This window comes from Nannospalax galili, unplaced genomic scaffold (assembly GCF_000622305.1).
Source record: "Nannospalax galili isolate Female #2095 unplaced genomic scaffold, S.galili_v1.0 scaffold95, whole genome shotgun sequence".
In the NCBI taxonomy this organism is placed as follows: domain Eukaryota; kingdom Metazoa; phylum Chordata; class Mammalia; order Rodentia; family Spalacidae; genus Nannospalax; species Nannospalax galili.
In genome coordinates, this window is record NW_008342393.1 from 3562173 (window position 1) to 3578390 (window position 16218).

The following is a 16218-nucleotide window of genomic DNA, read 5'->3' on the forward strand; positions in this document are numbered from 1 at the left end:
TGGTGAGCTTGGGCCAGGGATGCGTGGGATTTCATTATTGAGCCTGACATCTGCCCCATACATTAGATACTACATCTGCCTGCATAAAGCATATTAAGCAGTGAGAAACATTTTCCTTAGATATGGTCTGGAGCACCCTATTGCTTCTACACTCTTCCACAACATTCTAGCTCTTTCCCTCTGCATCTCCAGGATAGCCTGCAGCAAGGGGCTTTAGGTCTGTCTGCCACTTCGAGAAGTGGACAAACCTCTTTTTCTGCCTGCCTCTCTGGAAGAACCAGTTAAGGGCATGGATTAGTTGGTTTTACAAGCATTGTGCCCCTGTCCATTTTCTTAGAGACTAACCTGTCTTCAGGGTAACTGCTCTTTTGCAAAATAGTACAAGAAAAAGGCTACCTCCATCCATCCTGCATGACTGCTGATCACAGCCTTATGTGGTTGGCTGTCTTCCAACAGGGGATTTGCTTGGATATTCTTACTTTCTCCTCGCTCTAGTTACTGGGTGGGGCGGGGGGTGGGGGGTGGGAAAGGGGGCACTAAGGCTAGAAGAGTTTCTTGCTGGCAGAAATGTTGAACCTATGACTGAGCTGTCTTTGGACCTTGTGCCTGACTGGGACCTGGTCCTGGTCCTGCACTGCCCATTGCTTGACCGTGCCCTGCTCTCTTGTTAGGCTGCAGGATCTCACTCTCTACAACCCTGAGAGGACTATCACTGTGAAGGGGGCTATTGAGAACTGTTGCAGGGCTGAGCAGGAGATCATGAAGAAGGTTCGAGAGGCCTACGAGAATGACGTGGCTGCCATGAGCGTGAGTGAGAACTGGCGCGCATCTCTGCCTCCCCCATCTTTTCGTCTTTTGATGGTATTAGGAATGAATCCAGGGCCTGGAGCTGAGCAGACAGTGTACCTTGGAGACACATCCTTAGCTCTTTAACTCTTTGGAAATATTTGTTTGTTTTGGTTGTAGTGGAGGTGATGGGGAATCAAGCCTAGGGTCTCATACATTTTAGGCAAGCACTCTGCTTCTGAGTTACACCCCCAGTCCCAGAATGGGGTTTTCAGTTGTACTTGCTCAGCAGGGCTCTTTATCTGGTTTCTGGGTGGGGAGTGAGGACCCTATCTTGGGTTTCATAGATTCCCGTACTTGAGAGCCAATCTATGATCTAGAGGATATGGTCCTCTTATACAGTGATTGTTTTCCACACAGGTGATCATCCTGTAAAAATTGTGTGCTTTAGTAGTAGAAGGAAGGTTCACAGTTTCAGCTAATGTTTTGGTGGGGTTTTTTTTCCTGTTGGTTTTTGTTTTTGTTGTTTTGGTCTCTCTGTAGCCCCAGCTGACCTAGACTTGCTACGTAGACCAGGCTGACCTCCATCTTTTTTCTTTTTTGTAATTGTGTCTGGGAATAGTTGGGTATATGTGTGCAGAGGCCATCACTCTCTGCCTTATTCCTTCATATGTGATCTCACTGAACCTGGAACAAGACTAGCAAGCCCCCAAGATCTTCTCATCTCTGTTCTCTACAGTACTGGGGTTAGGGTCATGTGACCATACCTCATACTTAAACATCAAACACTCTTACCCACTAAGCAAGCTCCCTTACATCTGAGTTTTTTGTTTGTTTGTTTGTTTGTTTAAAGAAGAGGGCTACATACAGGAAGGTTCAGACAACTTGGGCCCCAGGAATCAAGGAGAGTTGTCTCCCCAAGGTTCTTAAAAGGAGGGGCATCACCTTTTCTGGATTTTGAATCTGGTTTGCCTCCATCAGAGTGGCAGGAACAACCAGGAAGGCCCACTCCTATTGAAGATGTCGGTTAGTTAGTCCAATGAAGACAATTCCATACCCCATGGAAAATCATAATGCCAGGCTGGTTTTTTTATACAAAAGCAAATAATTCTTGTGTTTTTAGCTGACTTCCTCTGGGAGGAGCTGGCTTGTTTAGGTCATCCTGAGCCACACACCAGGGACTGCCAGTCCCTGCCAGTCCCTGACTGGCCTTTCACATTTCTCCCTCAGTTGCAGTCTCACCTCATCCCAGGCCTCAACCTGGCTGCCGTAGGTCTCTTCCCAGCCTCGTCCAGTGCTGTTCCGCCACCTCCCAGCAGCGTCACTGGTGCTGCTCCCTACAGCTCCTTTATGGTAGGTGGAAGGTCTTATCACTGGGGACCTAAGGAACTGTGGGACTTGGGACATTAGCACAGGGAGGGGAGCCTCCCTTGGCTCTCTAGAGCCAGTATGCCTGCTATACCTCATGTACGATACTGGCAGTGTTTCCCTCAACTGGCCTCTTCCCTGTTAGCTGGCAGGGAGCTTAAGAGTTTGCAGTGTCTTTCCACAGCCCTGGGTACTTTCTCCTGGAGACTGTAAGGCAGCTGGGTGGAAGGGCTCCTGGGTCCTGCTCCCAGGCCTTTAGTAAGGAGGCCTCTGTTCCGGCAGCAGGCTCCAGAGCAGGAGATGGTGCAGGTGTTCATCCCCGCCCAGGCTGTGGGTGCCATCATCGGCAAGAAGGGCCAACATATCAAGCAGCTCTCACGGTTCGCCAGTGCCTCCATCAAGGTGATTTGCTCTGGGGTCTTCTTGGTCCTGGGGCATGAGCTCCAGTTCACTTCATACTTTGGAAGAGTTCTACAGTTAGGGAACCTTCCCTCATGGGTGCAAATCCTTTTTGCTTTGGATTTCCTTAGTCCTCTGTGGGTGTCTTCTTGGATCCCAGTCACAGCCCCATCCTGCTCCATCCTGATCCCCCATGCCAGCAAGCTGAGGGACCTGAGCCTCACTTACCTCATGTACGATACTGGGAAACCGTCCTGCTACTGTTGGGCCCAGGCAATACTTCATTTGGTGGAAGGGAGGTTCAGCTACTCTCTGCCCCACCCGGTCATCTCACTCTAAACCCGCTGAGGGAGGGGCAGAGAGATTCTCCCAAGAAAGGGCCACTCAAGCTGATTCTTCTAAGGCTGAGTGCCCATGCTTTCATCAGAATCCTCAGCCCTCCGAATAGGCAGTGGGAAGGACCTGGAGGGAATGAAGATGTCCAGGTCTTCTCCTAGAGGGCCCCTCTTTGATCAGCTATTTGATTTGTAGATTGCTCCACCCGAAACACCTGACTCCAAAGTTCGAATGGTTATCATCACAGGACCCCCGGAGGCTCAATTCAAGGTTTGATCTATTTTTTTTTTCCAAGCTGGATGCAGGGGAACTGAGGTTGGGAAGGGTTTAACACAGAGAAAAGCTAGGGCAACTGCTGTTAGCTGTTAAATTCTTGTCGCATCCTTCAGCCTTTTATACAAGATACATAACTGCAAAACTGTTTTCTAAGTGTCATCAAGCCTGATTTCTGTTCATTTTCACTTCCCTCTTCACTTGCTCATGCTCCTCCACACAGCATATGGGAAGGAAGGAAATCTAAGGTCTTTGCATTTGATGCCAACTCCCCCTCCCTCCTTTGTGTCTGTACCATAGTCTTAGATTCCTGCACTTTCAGTCAGACAGCCAGAGCTAACAGTCAGTTTAACCTGATCTGTGTGAAGTGGCTCCCTAGGCACCCGGTACTGTCTGCGTAATGTTACCAGCTGTTGCTATCCATGGTCTTGACATATTAATCATTCCACATCCAAATAAGTCATCCCAGGATGGAAGGAAGGAAATCTATAGTAGGTATGGTGCATAGCTTATGAATCATAATCCTCTGATGTTTATTCAGTTGCTCTTTTTAAGCAGGAAGGTGGGGGAGATTAAGGCAGAGTCTCACTATGTTAACACTGGCTGGCCTGGAACTAGCTTTGTAAATTAGGCTGGTCTTGAACTTGTGGCAGTCCTTGCCTCTGCCTCTCTAGTGCCGGGATAGTCAGTTACTCAGAAATCATACTACTTGGGGCTAGAGAGATGACTCAGTGGTTACGGACACTGGCTGCTCTTGCAGAAGACCTAAGTTCGAATTCCAGCACCCACATGGCAGCTAACAACTGTCCATAACTTGAGTATCTGATTCCCTCTTCTGACCTCCACAGGCATTGTATGACACATGCGCACTTGCAAATATGCAGGCAGTACACTCATACAGATAAAATAAAAATAATAAACGTATTTTTAAAAATCATAATCTGGGGACTGGAGAGATGGCTCAATGGTTAAGAGCACTGGCTGTTCTTGCAGAAGACATAGGTTCAACTCCCAGCACCTACATAGTGGCTAACAACTGCCTGAAACTCCAGTTCTCGGGGATCTGACACCCTCTTCTGTTCTCCTCAGGCACTGCATGACACGGGTGCACTTACATGCTTGCAGGCCTAATACTTGTATATATAAAATAAAAATAAGCCCAAAAAAAGGTTTTTTTGTTGTTGTTGTTGTTTTGTTTTTTTTCTTTTTGAAGCAGGGTCTCCCTGTAGCCCCAGCTGTCCTGGAACTCCCTATGTAGACCAGCCTGGCCTTGAATGCGCAGAGATCCGCCTGCCTCTGCCTCCCAAGTGCTGGGACTACAGGCTTGCGCCACCACGCCCGGCTCAAAAAAATGTTTTTAATGGACCTGGAACATGAGGCAGTACTTCCTGCTTAAGTTCTTCCCCTCCACCAAAGATATGTGGCTACTTTTAACCTTGACCTCCCCTCCCCAGGCTCAGGGAAGAATCTATGGCAAACTCAAAGAAGAGAACTTCTTTGGTCCCAAGGAGGAAGTAAAGCTGGAGACCCACATACGGGTGCCGGCTTCGGCAGCTGGCCGGGTTATTGGCAAAGGTGGCAAAACGGTGAGTGCTGAGGGTTGGAAGCAACAGGCTGTCATCTCCAGATTCTGCATCTCTGGCTTCTGTTCCTCTGCCCTGGGAGACCCCTTTGTTCACTGACTTGGTCTACTCCCTAGTCTCCGTGCCTGAGTCCTACTGGTCACCTACTTCACCCACCCTCCAGTCCCAGCCATCTTCCCTTCCCCACTTTTCTGTGATTTTTAGGGCTTGAACCCAGGTCTTCATATATGTTAGGCAAAGCATTCTACCACTGAGTCACCCCCTCCCTCCCACTCCCTCCCTCCTTCTTGCTGGTATTTTGAACTCCTTTCTGGCCGCCCCCAGGTGAATGAGTTGCAGAATTTGACCGCAGCTGAAGTGGTAGTGCCAAGAGACCAGACCCCAGATGAGAACGACCAAGTCATTGTTAAGATCATTGGGCATTTCTATGCCAGCCAGGTACGTACCATGCTCCAGAGGGTTTCGGGAGCCAGGAACAGAAGTGAATGCTCCCAAGGTTGTTGTATGTGACTTGTGCAGGTCCTGTGACCTTCCTATATCTGCCTATATCTTCCTATATCTGCGGGCTCTGGGTTGGCTTAGACTTGTTCCAGTTGCAAGAGTGCGATGTGTGGATGTTGCTCGTTTTCCTTTCCTTTATTTTCCTTTCCTTTCTTTTCTTTGAGGTAGGGTCTCCCTGTAGCCCCAGCTGGCCTGGAACTCACAGAGGTCTGCCTGCTCTGCCTCCTAAGTGAGTGCTGGGATTAAAGGTGCTTGCCACCAAGCCTAATGACTCCAAAGCCTATGTTACAGGAGAGAACCAGCTCCCTTCAAGTTGTCTAATGACCTCAGCGTGTACAAACACACACACACACACACACACACAAATAAATGTAAAAAAATTTTTTTTGAGGACTAGAGAGGTGACTCAGCAGTTGAGAGTACAGACATACTTCCCCTGAAGGGGACCTGGGTTCAGTTTCCAGCGCCTACCTCAGATGGCTCAAAACCACCTGTAACTCCAGCTCCAGGGACTCGGTGCTGTCCTCTGGGTTACACTGACACCACACTCATGTGCATAAACACACACATAAGACATACACATAATTCAAAATATTACATTTTAAAAAATTTTGAGGTTACTTAACAGTTTCCATGTATATTATGTATGATATGTAATGGCTGTATCTATTGTGTTTTACATTGTTTATTTATAATCTTGGTTATCTAAGCTTAGTCTCTCCCTAACCCCTTTTGTGCTAGGTATGTAAGGAAGTTAGTATTCAGCCTTGTTTATAGAATAATAATATGAACTGTAGTGAGTTGCTAGAGTGCATTTTCAAAGGAGTCCCTTTGTCTTTGCCAGAGTGACTGCTCCCTCCCTGGATCTTCTTTTTGTCTGCCCCCCCACCCCTCAACTCGCCATCAGGCTGGGATTACAGGTGTGTGGCACCATACCTGGCTTTGTGTCCCTTCTTGGAACTCTTTATCTCCTTTCTTACTTGTCACTGGGGTGACTCTGGAGCCTGGAAAGAATGTAATCTTAGGTTCAGATTTTAAGGAAAGGGTATTTATCACGGGACTCTCCCAAACTCTGAAACATCGCCCCAGTGTTCACATTGAAAGCCAGGACTATGAGGTATGAACACCCTTCTTAGGGTTCACCAGTGGTCTGTGGCCCCTGAAACTGCTGGAGCAGTTAGGGCCAGAACTCAGGCTTGGAACTCCCTCTGCTTTGTTACCTGGTATTTACAATTTTCTCTCTTTGGGAATTGTCAGTGAGAGCCATGAGAATAATAGCCAAGGTTTATGATTAAACCCAGCACTGCCTCACATGCTTTCTACCTATTATTAACTCAGTTAAGCGCCACAATATTCCCATTATTCTCACGAGAATGAGGCTTGTAAGGATGACTGGCATGCCTAGGGATGCACAGTGCCAGGTGCCTTGCCCATGGAAACTTACCAGAACAAGGATTCAATGAAAAGCTCTGTAAAAACTCGTGGCTGATGAATTTTGAAACACTCCCTACCCCCCTGTCAGGGTTTCACTATGTAGCCCAGGCTAGCCTCAAATTCACAGGCAATCTTGCCTTGATCTTCCATGTGCTTAGATTAAGGGCGTGAATCACCATATTTGTTCTGAACTCATAAATAGTAGACCAAGTCTGTTTAACCAGACACTCAATTTATGGGAAGGAGATATTTGGGTGAAATCTTAACATGTGGATCCCATTTTGTGGTTGATTCCCTTTATAAAAAAAAAAAAAAAATCGTGGTGGCGCACACCTGTAATCCCAGCACTCGGGAGGCAGAGGCAGGCAGATTTCTGAGAGTTCGAGGCCACCCTGGTCTACAAAGTGAGTTCCAGGCCAGCTGGGGCTACAGGGAGACCCTGCCTCAAAAAAAAGACCAAAACCAAAAAAATCTTAGGAAAGAAACTTGTAAAAAAAAAATTTGGAGGGGCTAGAGAAATGGCTCAGCAGTTAAAAGCACTGGCTGTTCTTCCAGAGGACCCAGGCTCGATTCCCAGCATTTATGTCATGGCTAACAACTGTCCTTAACTCCAGTTCTAGGGGATCTGACACCCTCTTCTGACCTCTGCAGGCATTGCACCACACAGGTGCACTTAACGCATATGCAGATAATACACTCATGCACATAAAAATAATAAAATAAAAATTTTTTGAGACAGTTTCACTATAAAGACCAGGCAGAGGTCTGCCCCCTGAGTGCTGGCTTTAAAGGTGCGTACCACCATGTATGGCAGGAAGAACCTTTTAAGAAGGAAGGTATAAGCTGCTCTTGGGTGTCTGATCTTCTTACATCAGTGTTTTGTTATGTTGTATCTGGCATCTTACTCCTGTGCTTCCTAATTTATGGCTAGAACAGCATGAAATATACTTCTCCTTAGGAGTTGTTCATCCAGTTCAGCCTCACCATATGGATGGGTCTAGGTTTAAATCCTGATGAATGAGTTTATACTGTTTCCCTCTTGCTCCATCACATACACACCTTACTTGGTGAATGCTCGGGGCTTCCTCTTTATTGAGTTCCAGGTGCCAGTTTTGTTACCTATGTGCAAAGCCTCTCTCTTCGGGGGCCCCCACCTTCATCCTGCTTTCCTGTTCTTGCAGATGGCTCAGAGGAAGATCCGAGACATCCTGGCTCAGGTTAAACAGCAGCACCAGAAGGGGCAGAGCAACCAGGCCCAGGCTCGGAGGAAGTGACCAGTCCCTTCCCATCCCATTGGCTCCAGAACAGCAGGCGGAAACTAGAACTGGAGGGCGCGTGTGCTCTTCCCGGCAGGCCTGAGAATGAGTGGGAATCAGGGGTCTCTAGGCCTGGCTAGAGATCAGGTTTGCCCACTGTCTTGAGAAAGATGTTCAGTGAGGAATCCTGATCTCTCACCCCCAACTCAACTAGTTGACCACCATGGCCCACCTCTTGGAATGCCACCATTGCAATTGTAGCTCAGGCTGCTTTTAAACGTGGATTGTTTTAAGGAAGTTTTCCAGCCTTCACCAAAAGGGTGGGTCAGACCCCCAGTGGGGAAGAGAAATAAAATTTGCTTCAGGTTTTTAAAAACCTCAAAAGGATGGTTTGTTTCTTGACCCTAAAATCTATCCAACCTTCTCCCTTCTTGCTTAATTGATGAAAATTCCTCCATTTTCATTGCCTTGACTGACACACCAGCTCTTCTTTTATCCATTTACATTGTTTTATCCTTGTTGCTACAGGGGGATACAGGACTGGTACATAGTTTCTATGACTATGGAGAAGACCTACCATTTGTCATTTAATTCTGATCCTTCCTTAAGCAATCAGTGGGAATCACAAAATATAAAGAAGGATAAAGATATTGATTATATACGCTAATCCACGTTTAAAAGGAGTACCCGTGGGCTGAGGATAGAGCTCAGTGGTTAGAGTGCTTGCCTAGCATGTGCAAGGTCCTGGGTTCCATCCTTAGCACCCTACCCCAAAAAAATCAGTATGCCCTGTGTGTGATCTATTCCAGATCACCATATTGAAAAATTGGTACAATGGAAATTTCTCCCGGTTGACTTGGGGTTTCCCCATTGCATCCCTCTCATCCTATGGGCCCCATATCACATCTTGGTGCATATGAGTTGGCACCACATGCTCATCAGGGTAGGGGCTGACCACTGTCCCTGATTCCCATCATTCTCAGGCGGATTTTATATTTTTTAAAAGTCTATTTTAATGATCGGATATGAGCACTGGGAAGGGGATGTGAACTCCCCTTGATAAAGCCTCAGTTCCATGGAGGATTTGAGTGGCCCAAAGGTGCCCTCACCCCAGCCCATGTGCTCCAAATAGGGCTGGTTCCTAGAGGCAAGGGTTGTGGTGTACTCCCCACCACGGGCACTGTTTTCTTGGTGGAGGTGGGACTTGGAACCCAACCCTGAGCGCCTGATAAAGCTAAAGTCCATCATCTGGCAAACAGTCAATTGGAGCTTATTTGCTTCTGTTTTTATTCTAGAGGAGTATTTAACTGCTTCTGCCTCCATGAATTCCTGTCACAATGCAAAAGCCTGCCTAAAAACACCAGAATAAACAAACCAGCATCATTATGCACAAAGGGGTGAGCACACTTAATTTATTAACTTACCAGGCTCAGTAAGATCCTGTTAGAAGGTTAGCCCCTTGTGGAGGACAGCAGCTAGCAGTTAATTGAGGGGAGGCCTCCCCTCGTAATGCTGTACTGATTGTAATGCATATCAGCCAGGTGATGCACTTTAGCTACCCTGGACAATACTATCATGTGTTCTGGGAAGGAAGGAAGGCCCATGCATGTGGAGCTCCCCTCCTCCCAACATTACAAGGACAACAGTGACAAAAACCATGACGTATGGGCGGAGTCAGGCAGTGCTGTGTGTGGAGTAAACTACCTCAAGGTATGAAGTTACCTCAGCAATTTTCCTTTTTGTTCCCCTAAACCCCAGTGTTTTTTGTTTCTTTAAAAAAATTTTTTAATCTTTTTTTTTCTTTGCGGCTTGCTGATATTTTATATGAAAAAGAGAAGCAAAGCAGAAGAGATGCTGATAGTCTTGAATATTTTATTTTTTTAATGAAAAGAAAAAAATGAGAAAGTTATGTTTCATAATTTCTTACAATATGAGCCAGTAACCCTTTAGGAACTCTCTATGGAGAACAGGCCCTATGGGGAAGGGTGGGGGCTAGAGGGCTGGATCCTGGGGAGGAGGCTGGGGTGGAGAGGAAGACCCAGGCTTGAATACCCCAGGGTGCACAGCCCAGGACCTTGCTGGGCTCTCATCTCTGACCTTGCAGCTCCTCTGGAACATCCTGCCTAGTAGGATTGAAAGACCTGGCAGAGCCTGGACCCCTGGGGGCAAAACAGCAGTGTCCGCTAATCAAATGGCCTGTGGATACCCCTCTCCCCTCTTTGGTTAAACAGCATCTTGGCTGGTTTTTTTCCCACCAGTGGTGCTGTTACTATATTTTAAAATATTGCCTCCGTTTTATCGAGGAGAGAAATAATAACTAAAAAATATACCCTTTTAAGAAGACCTGTATTTCTTTAAAAATATAGGAGCCAAAATTCTGTTCATGGGAGAACGACAAGGCCGCCCTCTCCCCGAGAGGCCCACCTGGTTGGTCACTGCAGTGCTTTCGTGTTTATTTTTTGGTTATTGTTTCACTTCCATCCCATCTTGCTATTCTTCTTAGTCTATATCATTCGTAGACCACAAGGCAAGCAGATCCTCAGATAACTGCCCACCCCCATCTCCCTACCTTCTTTAGGTTGATCAGGTTGATTCTAGAAGTGGACCCATTGTTAGGGAATTCTTGATTTAGGGTGGTGGGTGGCCAGGAGGGACAGGGAATTGGGGACAGGTTCTTTCTTCGTATGATCTTACCACTTGGTCCCCATGACACCCCTTTGTAGCCCTCAGACTTAGGGATGGTGTCAGGTCAGTAGGATTAAATCTCCCACCCGTCCCAGACACATAAAGAAAGGGTCTCCCAACTTCCCATCTCTGGCTCTATATGCTTTGTCCCCCGATGAAGCAGACAATGTTCAGACTTCGGCCATTTAATGATTTTAAAGTGGATTTCTACCAGCAAGCATGCTTTGATATCTGGTTCAAGTGATCATCAGGAGAAAAAAAAAATCCCACAGTACCTGAAATGAGATTGTTGGAGGGTTCCGTTCCTTGGGGGCCTGCTCCCTTCACACCTTAAGCCCAAGTCCTTTTTTCTTTGGCTGACTCAGCTCCCAGAAGAAATCAGGAAGTGTGGCAAGGGACTGGAAAACTTTCTTGGATTGGGCAAGGCTCCATTTGTCGCCAATACTTGTCCAGCAGGAAGATTGTGAAAGTTAGCCTATCAGAAAGCAGAAGAGTATGGATTAGTGGCTAGAAGTTAGCAGGAGGGAAGGACCTGTTCTGAGTCCTCCTGTGACCTAAAGGCCAGGTCTTAGGCAGCTCCTTGCCCTGCTCATCACCTCTCTTTCCCCATCCTTGGTGAGATAACAGACTGTTATGAAAAGCACTTGGGAGATTTGGATGGTTTTGAGAAAAGCAACTTTAAAGAAAATGCTTCCATACTCTAAGGTATATAGATAGATAGATAGATATGTGTGTGTGTGGTACACATATATTTTTATGAAAGGACCATCTCTTTAGGATCTATTTTTAAATTCTTTGAAACACATAAAAAGCCAAAATGGTTTGATTCACTGACTGACTTTGAGGCTGCATCTGCCAGTTACACCCCAATGGCTTTAATTCCTTCTGGGGTCCAGTTGCCTTTTGCAGTTTGGGTTGTGGACTCAGTTTCTGGGAGGGGTCTGGGCAGGAGAGAGTGTTCAGAACAGGGAAGCTGTATATCACCCTCTACTCTTTCCTCCCCTCCTTCCGGTCCTTATCCATCTGTTTTTCCTTTCCTGAACTCTCCACTTCTGTGGAAGTTGGGAGCTGGTCTTACATGCCTCACTGTTGGCCAAAAAGACCCCATGTACATCCCAGAGGACACTGGAGTGGGTTGCTCCAGTTGGTCTGTCCGTTTTCTTCTGTGCCAAAGACAGACAGACAGACAGGCTGAGAGGCTGTTTCTGAGACAAAGCAGTGCAGTGGCCAGTCATCTTTCCACATCTAGGGCTGTCTGCAAGGGGGAGGGGCTTGGAGACAGTGTGAGCTAAAGAAAAGTCCTCTCTCCTGAAGCCCCTCGGGGACTTGGGAGTGGTGCTTGCCAAGGGCTAGGGAGCAGGGGAAAAAAAAAGGGGTCCTTTGGCTCCCGGTTGCACTTTGGGGAAGGAGAAGAAATTTAGGGCCTCTCTTTGTGGGACTGTTGTAGTCCCCTGTCCCCACTGCAGAGATGCACAGTGCAGTTCCCTTCAGGCCTGGCAGACTGGCAGTGAGGAGGGGCCTCAGTTAGCTCTCAAGGGTGCCTTCCCCTCCTCCCTCCCCAGACACCCTCTGCCAACTGGGAACCAGCAGTGCTGCTAACTACCTCAGCCCCAGGGGCACCAAGCCTTCCTGAGCCCCAAGAGGAGCTGGTGCCTTTAGGCAACTCTTCCTCCGCCCCTCTTGGGGTGGGGTCTCCTTTTTTCCCCTGAGTGTTTATAGGGGAGATCCTAGTGGCTTTGCCATTCAAACCACACAACTGTTTTGCCTGTTTGTTGAAAACAGCATAGCCTGAGAGTCATTGCAGGATGAGTGAAGAGAAATCCTCATCAATGCCAGGGGACATAAAAGCCATTTTCCTTCCAGATACTCTATGGTTTAGGTACAGAATGTTCCTCTTGTATTCAGATGTAGAGTGACACCAGCTGAAACTTCGTTTCTCTTCTTTTAATACATCTGGTGAGGGTGCAGGACAGGGGAGAAGGCCCAGTGACCAGGGGGATCTAGTGGATGGGCAAGAGCCCCAGCCTGAGCCTCAGCCCTGCCTACCGTCTCAGGGCACAGTCTGGCACCGTTACTGATCCTCTGGAATGGTTGAATCCAGACTGGCAAGACAAAAGAAGAGAATTTTTGTTTTTCTTAAATGAAAGAGCAGGAAGCTTCCTGGAGCATGTGTTTTGTGTAACCGCAGATGATGAATGCTACGAGTATAAATGGATTAACTACCTCAATCCTTACAATAAGATTGGAACTGAGGGCGGGACTCGTGCATGAGGTATGAATCCCAGCCAGAAGAGAGTTGAGGCTTGTGCCACAAAAGGTTTGTCTTGGGGATTGGGCAGGCCTGCCTAGATCCCCCACTCATTGGTCGGGTTGGCAGGGTTTGTCATCTCGTCCCGCTTTCTGCCTTCCTCACCCATGCTTCACCCCATTCCCTCCAGCTTGTCCCTCTCACCTGCTTTAGCTTGGATGGACCAGATGGTGAGGAAAAGAATGGGTTCCTCCCTTAGAGAACTGGCTGGAGGTGAGTTCTGGGGCTTTGCCTTAGAATCTCCCATTCAGCTGCCAAGTCCTGGGAAGCCAGAACCAGGGCCCCTTCAACAGGGTTTCTTAAAGATCCTCTACCTCCACTGAACCCCTTTCTCCACAAGGAGGGGGAGGACAGCTGGCTCTGGGAGAAGAGACAGAGCAGGATCCTTTGTCCTGGGAGAGTCCACTGGGCTGGCTCAGGCCATCTTTGTAGTTGGGGAGCTTCACTGGGTGACCAGCCCCTCTCTGCCCACTAAAGGACCTCCTCATAGAAACCCCATTTCACTTTTATTTTAATCTACCTCTTAGCAGAACAATAGAGATAAATTAGGTAGTGGCAGTTCCACTTGATTAGGTTAGGGGGGGAAAAAGATTTCTTTTTCCAAAGGAAAAGAAAATATTACTTTAAAAATACTTTCCAAAAAATAATAAAAAATTAAAAAGCCAAAAAAATTTTTTCTTCTTTTAAAGGAGGGAGATAACTTTCCAGTGACTACTGGATTGTTTTAATTCCTAAACTCTTCTCTTTTTTCCCCCATAAATAAGTTTCACTCTTTGGTGCTCTTCACTTACTGCGCTAGCTATCAACAGGTACAGCTTGCCCAGTATGCATGCGCCTGGGCTTGCTGCATTCCCACCCCGGCTGCCAGTGCATCTCTACTCACCCAGCCAGGCGACTTCAGGACCCTCAGCAGGAATGCTGTGTGTGTTGAGGGTACTTAAGTCCCCACTTGGCGTTTCCCCTTTGGGAGGGTGGTTGGGTGGCCACTTGGGACATTTCAATGCACGCTTTCTGTGAACCAGTGCTAGTAAAGGCATCAAAATTGAAGAAAACTAATACTGAAGAAAAAAATACTCTTCCGTCAAAGGAAACTATCCAGCAGGAGAGTGTATTCAAACATCATAAAATGAAGATCTCCCAAGAGCAAACTTCAGCGTTGCCTAAGAGTCTTGGGTTTTTGGCTTGTTATTGTAAAACCTGTGTGTTTGTAGAGATTTTAGGACTCTTCTCACCTATACTGTCTGGCAGAGGTCAACAGTTGCCAATGTTCATTAAATTTGTTTCTAAGCTTCTCAAAAAAAAATAATTTAAGCAGATTACAAACTAGCATCATGAATATCCTCTACCACCATTTGAAGTCTCCCTTTGCTTCAGAGTTGTGATCTTGGTCTCCAAAAGAGAGTATGTCAAAAGAGCCCACTCCCCAGGGGTAGAGTGAATGAATTGATATGCAGTCCTGAGACATCACTTCCAGTGAGGAATTGATTTTTCTGGATGAGAATCCCAGAGGGGCTGGAGGGCTTGTGACTATTTTGTTGTTGTTGTTGTTTATGAGTGCTACCTTATTCTGTAATCATGGCAACTTTGAAAATTGTACTTTACCAGAACTCTGCCAGCTGTCATCACCCTGAATTTGATTGTGCCCTCCCTCCCAACCTTTCATCTGTTCTTTGTGTTGGGGGAGGTGGGCGGCAGGCTCAGACTTTGAGAGATTGTTCTTTTGATGGATAAGCACTCCAGGTTTCTTCCCCATGAAGGTTGTTTCAGCCATGAACCAATTTCACTGTTTCAAAATAAAAGGAAACTTATATTGAAAGCTGGAGCGTGTCTTGTTTCTAGGGAGAGTTTTTTGGGGTCTGGAAGGTTAGATGTTCCAATCTTTAGGAGTTGACTTCCAAAAGAGAGTGCAGGTTCCCAGGGACTTGAGTTGGCTAAATGCAAAGTATGTGTTTTATTTATGTTTACAGAACTGAAAGGGGTGGGTGAAGGACTCTCATCCTTTTACCCAGCTGCCAGTAAGGGAAAGAGGGGAGGTTGAGAGAATGGGAGAGCCCAGTGGAAGAAAGCCTGGAGCACAGGTGTTGGCTCTGCTTCCTCAGTGTCATGAGGTAAGCTGCTCTGCCATGCCCTTCTTGCTGGGATGGACTAGAACAGTGAGCCAGAATTAATTCTCGAGTTGTTTTAGTATATATTTGTCGCAGAAAACAAGGAAAGTACCTACTGCAGGACTCACAGTGAGGGTAATTTTCTTCAGGCCCAGCTTTTGTTTTGTTTTGCTTTGTTTTTTGAGCTAATGTCTTTGTTTTGTTCTGTTTTGTCTTATTGAGACAGGGTCTCCCTGTAGCCCCAGCTGGCCTGGCGCTTGCTATGTAGACCAGGCTGGCCTCGAACTCAAAGAGATCAGCCTGCCTCTGCCTCCCAAGTGCTGGGATTAAAGGCTTGCACCACCATGCTCGGTTTGAGGCAATGTCTTTTAACCACAATTATTTATTGATGAATTGAGGAATACAATTTTAATGGGACAGTAAAGCACAACTGTGGATTAAAACAGTTTGCTATCCAGCCAAAGGGAGGCATCATCTTAAGAACTTTATGTAAATCAAGAAGCTTCTGAAGTTCTAAACAAATCAGTATCAGACAAGTCTTCCCTTTATACAATTCCTATCATTTGATCACAAAGTCAGACTGATAGTCTATTAAGAATTCCCCATTCCTGCAGACCAAGTCATCCACCCTAGCCACTCCCCTACGCCTCACTTTTACCCATTCTTTTTGCAGTGTTTTTGCTTATTTTTCTAATAGCGGTTTCTTTCCTAAAGAATTTACACATCTTGGTAGCTTTCCAAGGCAAGGAAATAAGCAATGAGTCAGGGCATGCCAGTCAAGAGCAAATATACAAATAGATTCACACACAGTGTTGTACCTCATCCACTGGACCCCAAAAAGACCACTGAGGACCCAACACACCAAAATGCAAAAGCAAAGGTTTATGGTTTATTCGGGCTTAAGCTCGGGCTCTCAGACCTCACCAACTCAACAGATCCGTGCTGAGAGCTCAGAGTAAGGGAGAGTGGAGCCTTTTATAGGTTTTAGACAAAGGGGGGAAGGGAGATACCGAAGATACATTTTGTTTGGTTCAAGGAGCCCACGCACACCAACATAAATTAAACCAATTGGATGTATAAGATGCAGCCCTGGAAGTTTCTTATTGGTAGGTGCTATTCTCAGGGCTGTGGAATGTGCTGACTTATCTCTGGGGCCAGGAGTCTCCGTTTTTGCCTTGTAGGGC

General features: G+C 46.7%; 1 protein-coding gene across 2 annotated transcripts in view; it reads left to right on the forward strand.

Annotated features, from left to right (window-relative positions):
• Igf2bp1 (insulin like growth factor 2 mRNA binding protein 1) overlaps positions 1–9884 on the forward strand; it is a 46404-nt gene extending 36520 nt beyond the window's left edge. Inside the window, exons 9-15 of one of the 2 annotated variants that reach the window (XM_008838298.2) lie at positions 672–807; positions 2017–2139; positions 2440–2556; positions 3085–3159; positions 4617–4748; positions 5070–5183; positions 7862–9884. In XM_008838298.2, the coding sequence (XP_008836520.1) occupies positions 672–807; positions 2017–2139; positions 2440–2556; positions 3085–3159; positions 4617–4748; positions 5070–5183; positions 7862–7954 (790 nt within the window). In that variant the 3' untranslated portion in view covers positions 7955–9884. Of the gene's footprint in view, positions 1–671; positions 808–2016; positions 2140–2436; positions 2557–3084; positions 3160–4616; positions 4749–5069; positions 5184–7861 lie in introns of both variants that reach the window. The other variant, XM_008838297.2, reaches the window with a different exon arrangement.
• The last annotated feature ends 6334 nt before the right edge of the window (positions 9885–16218 follow it).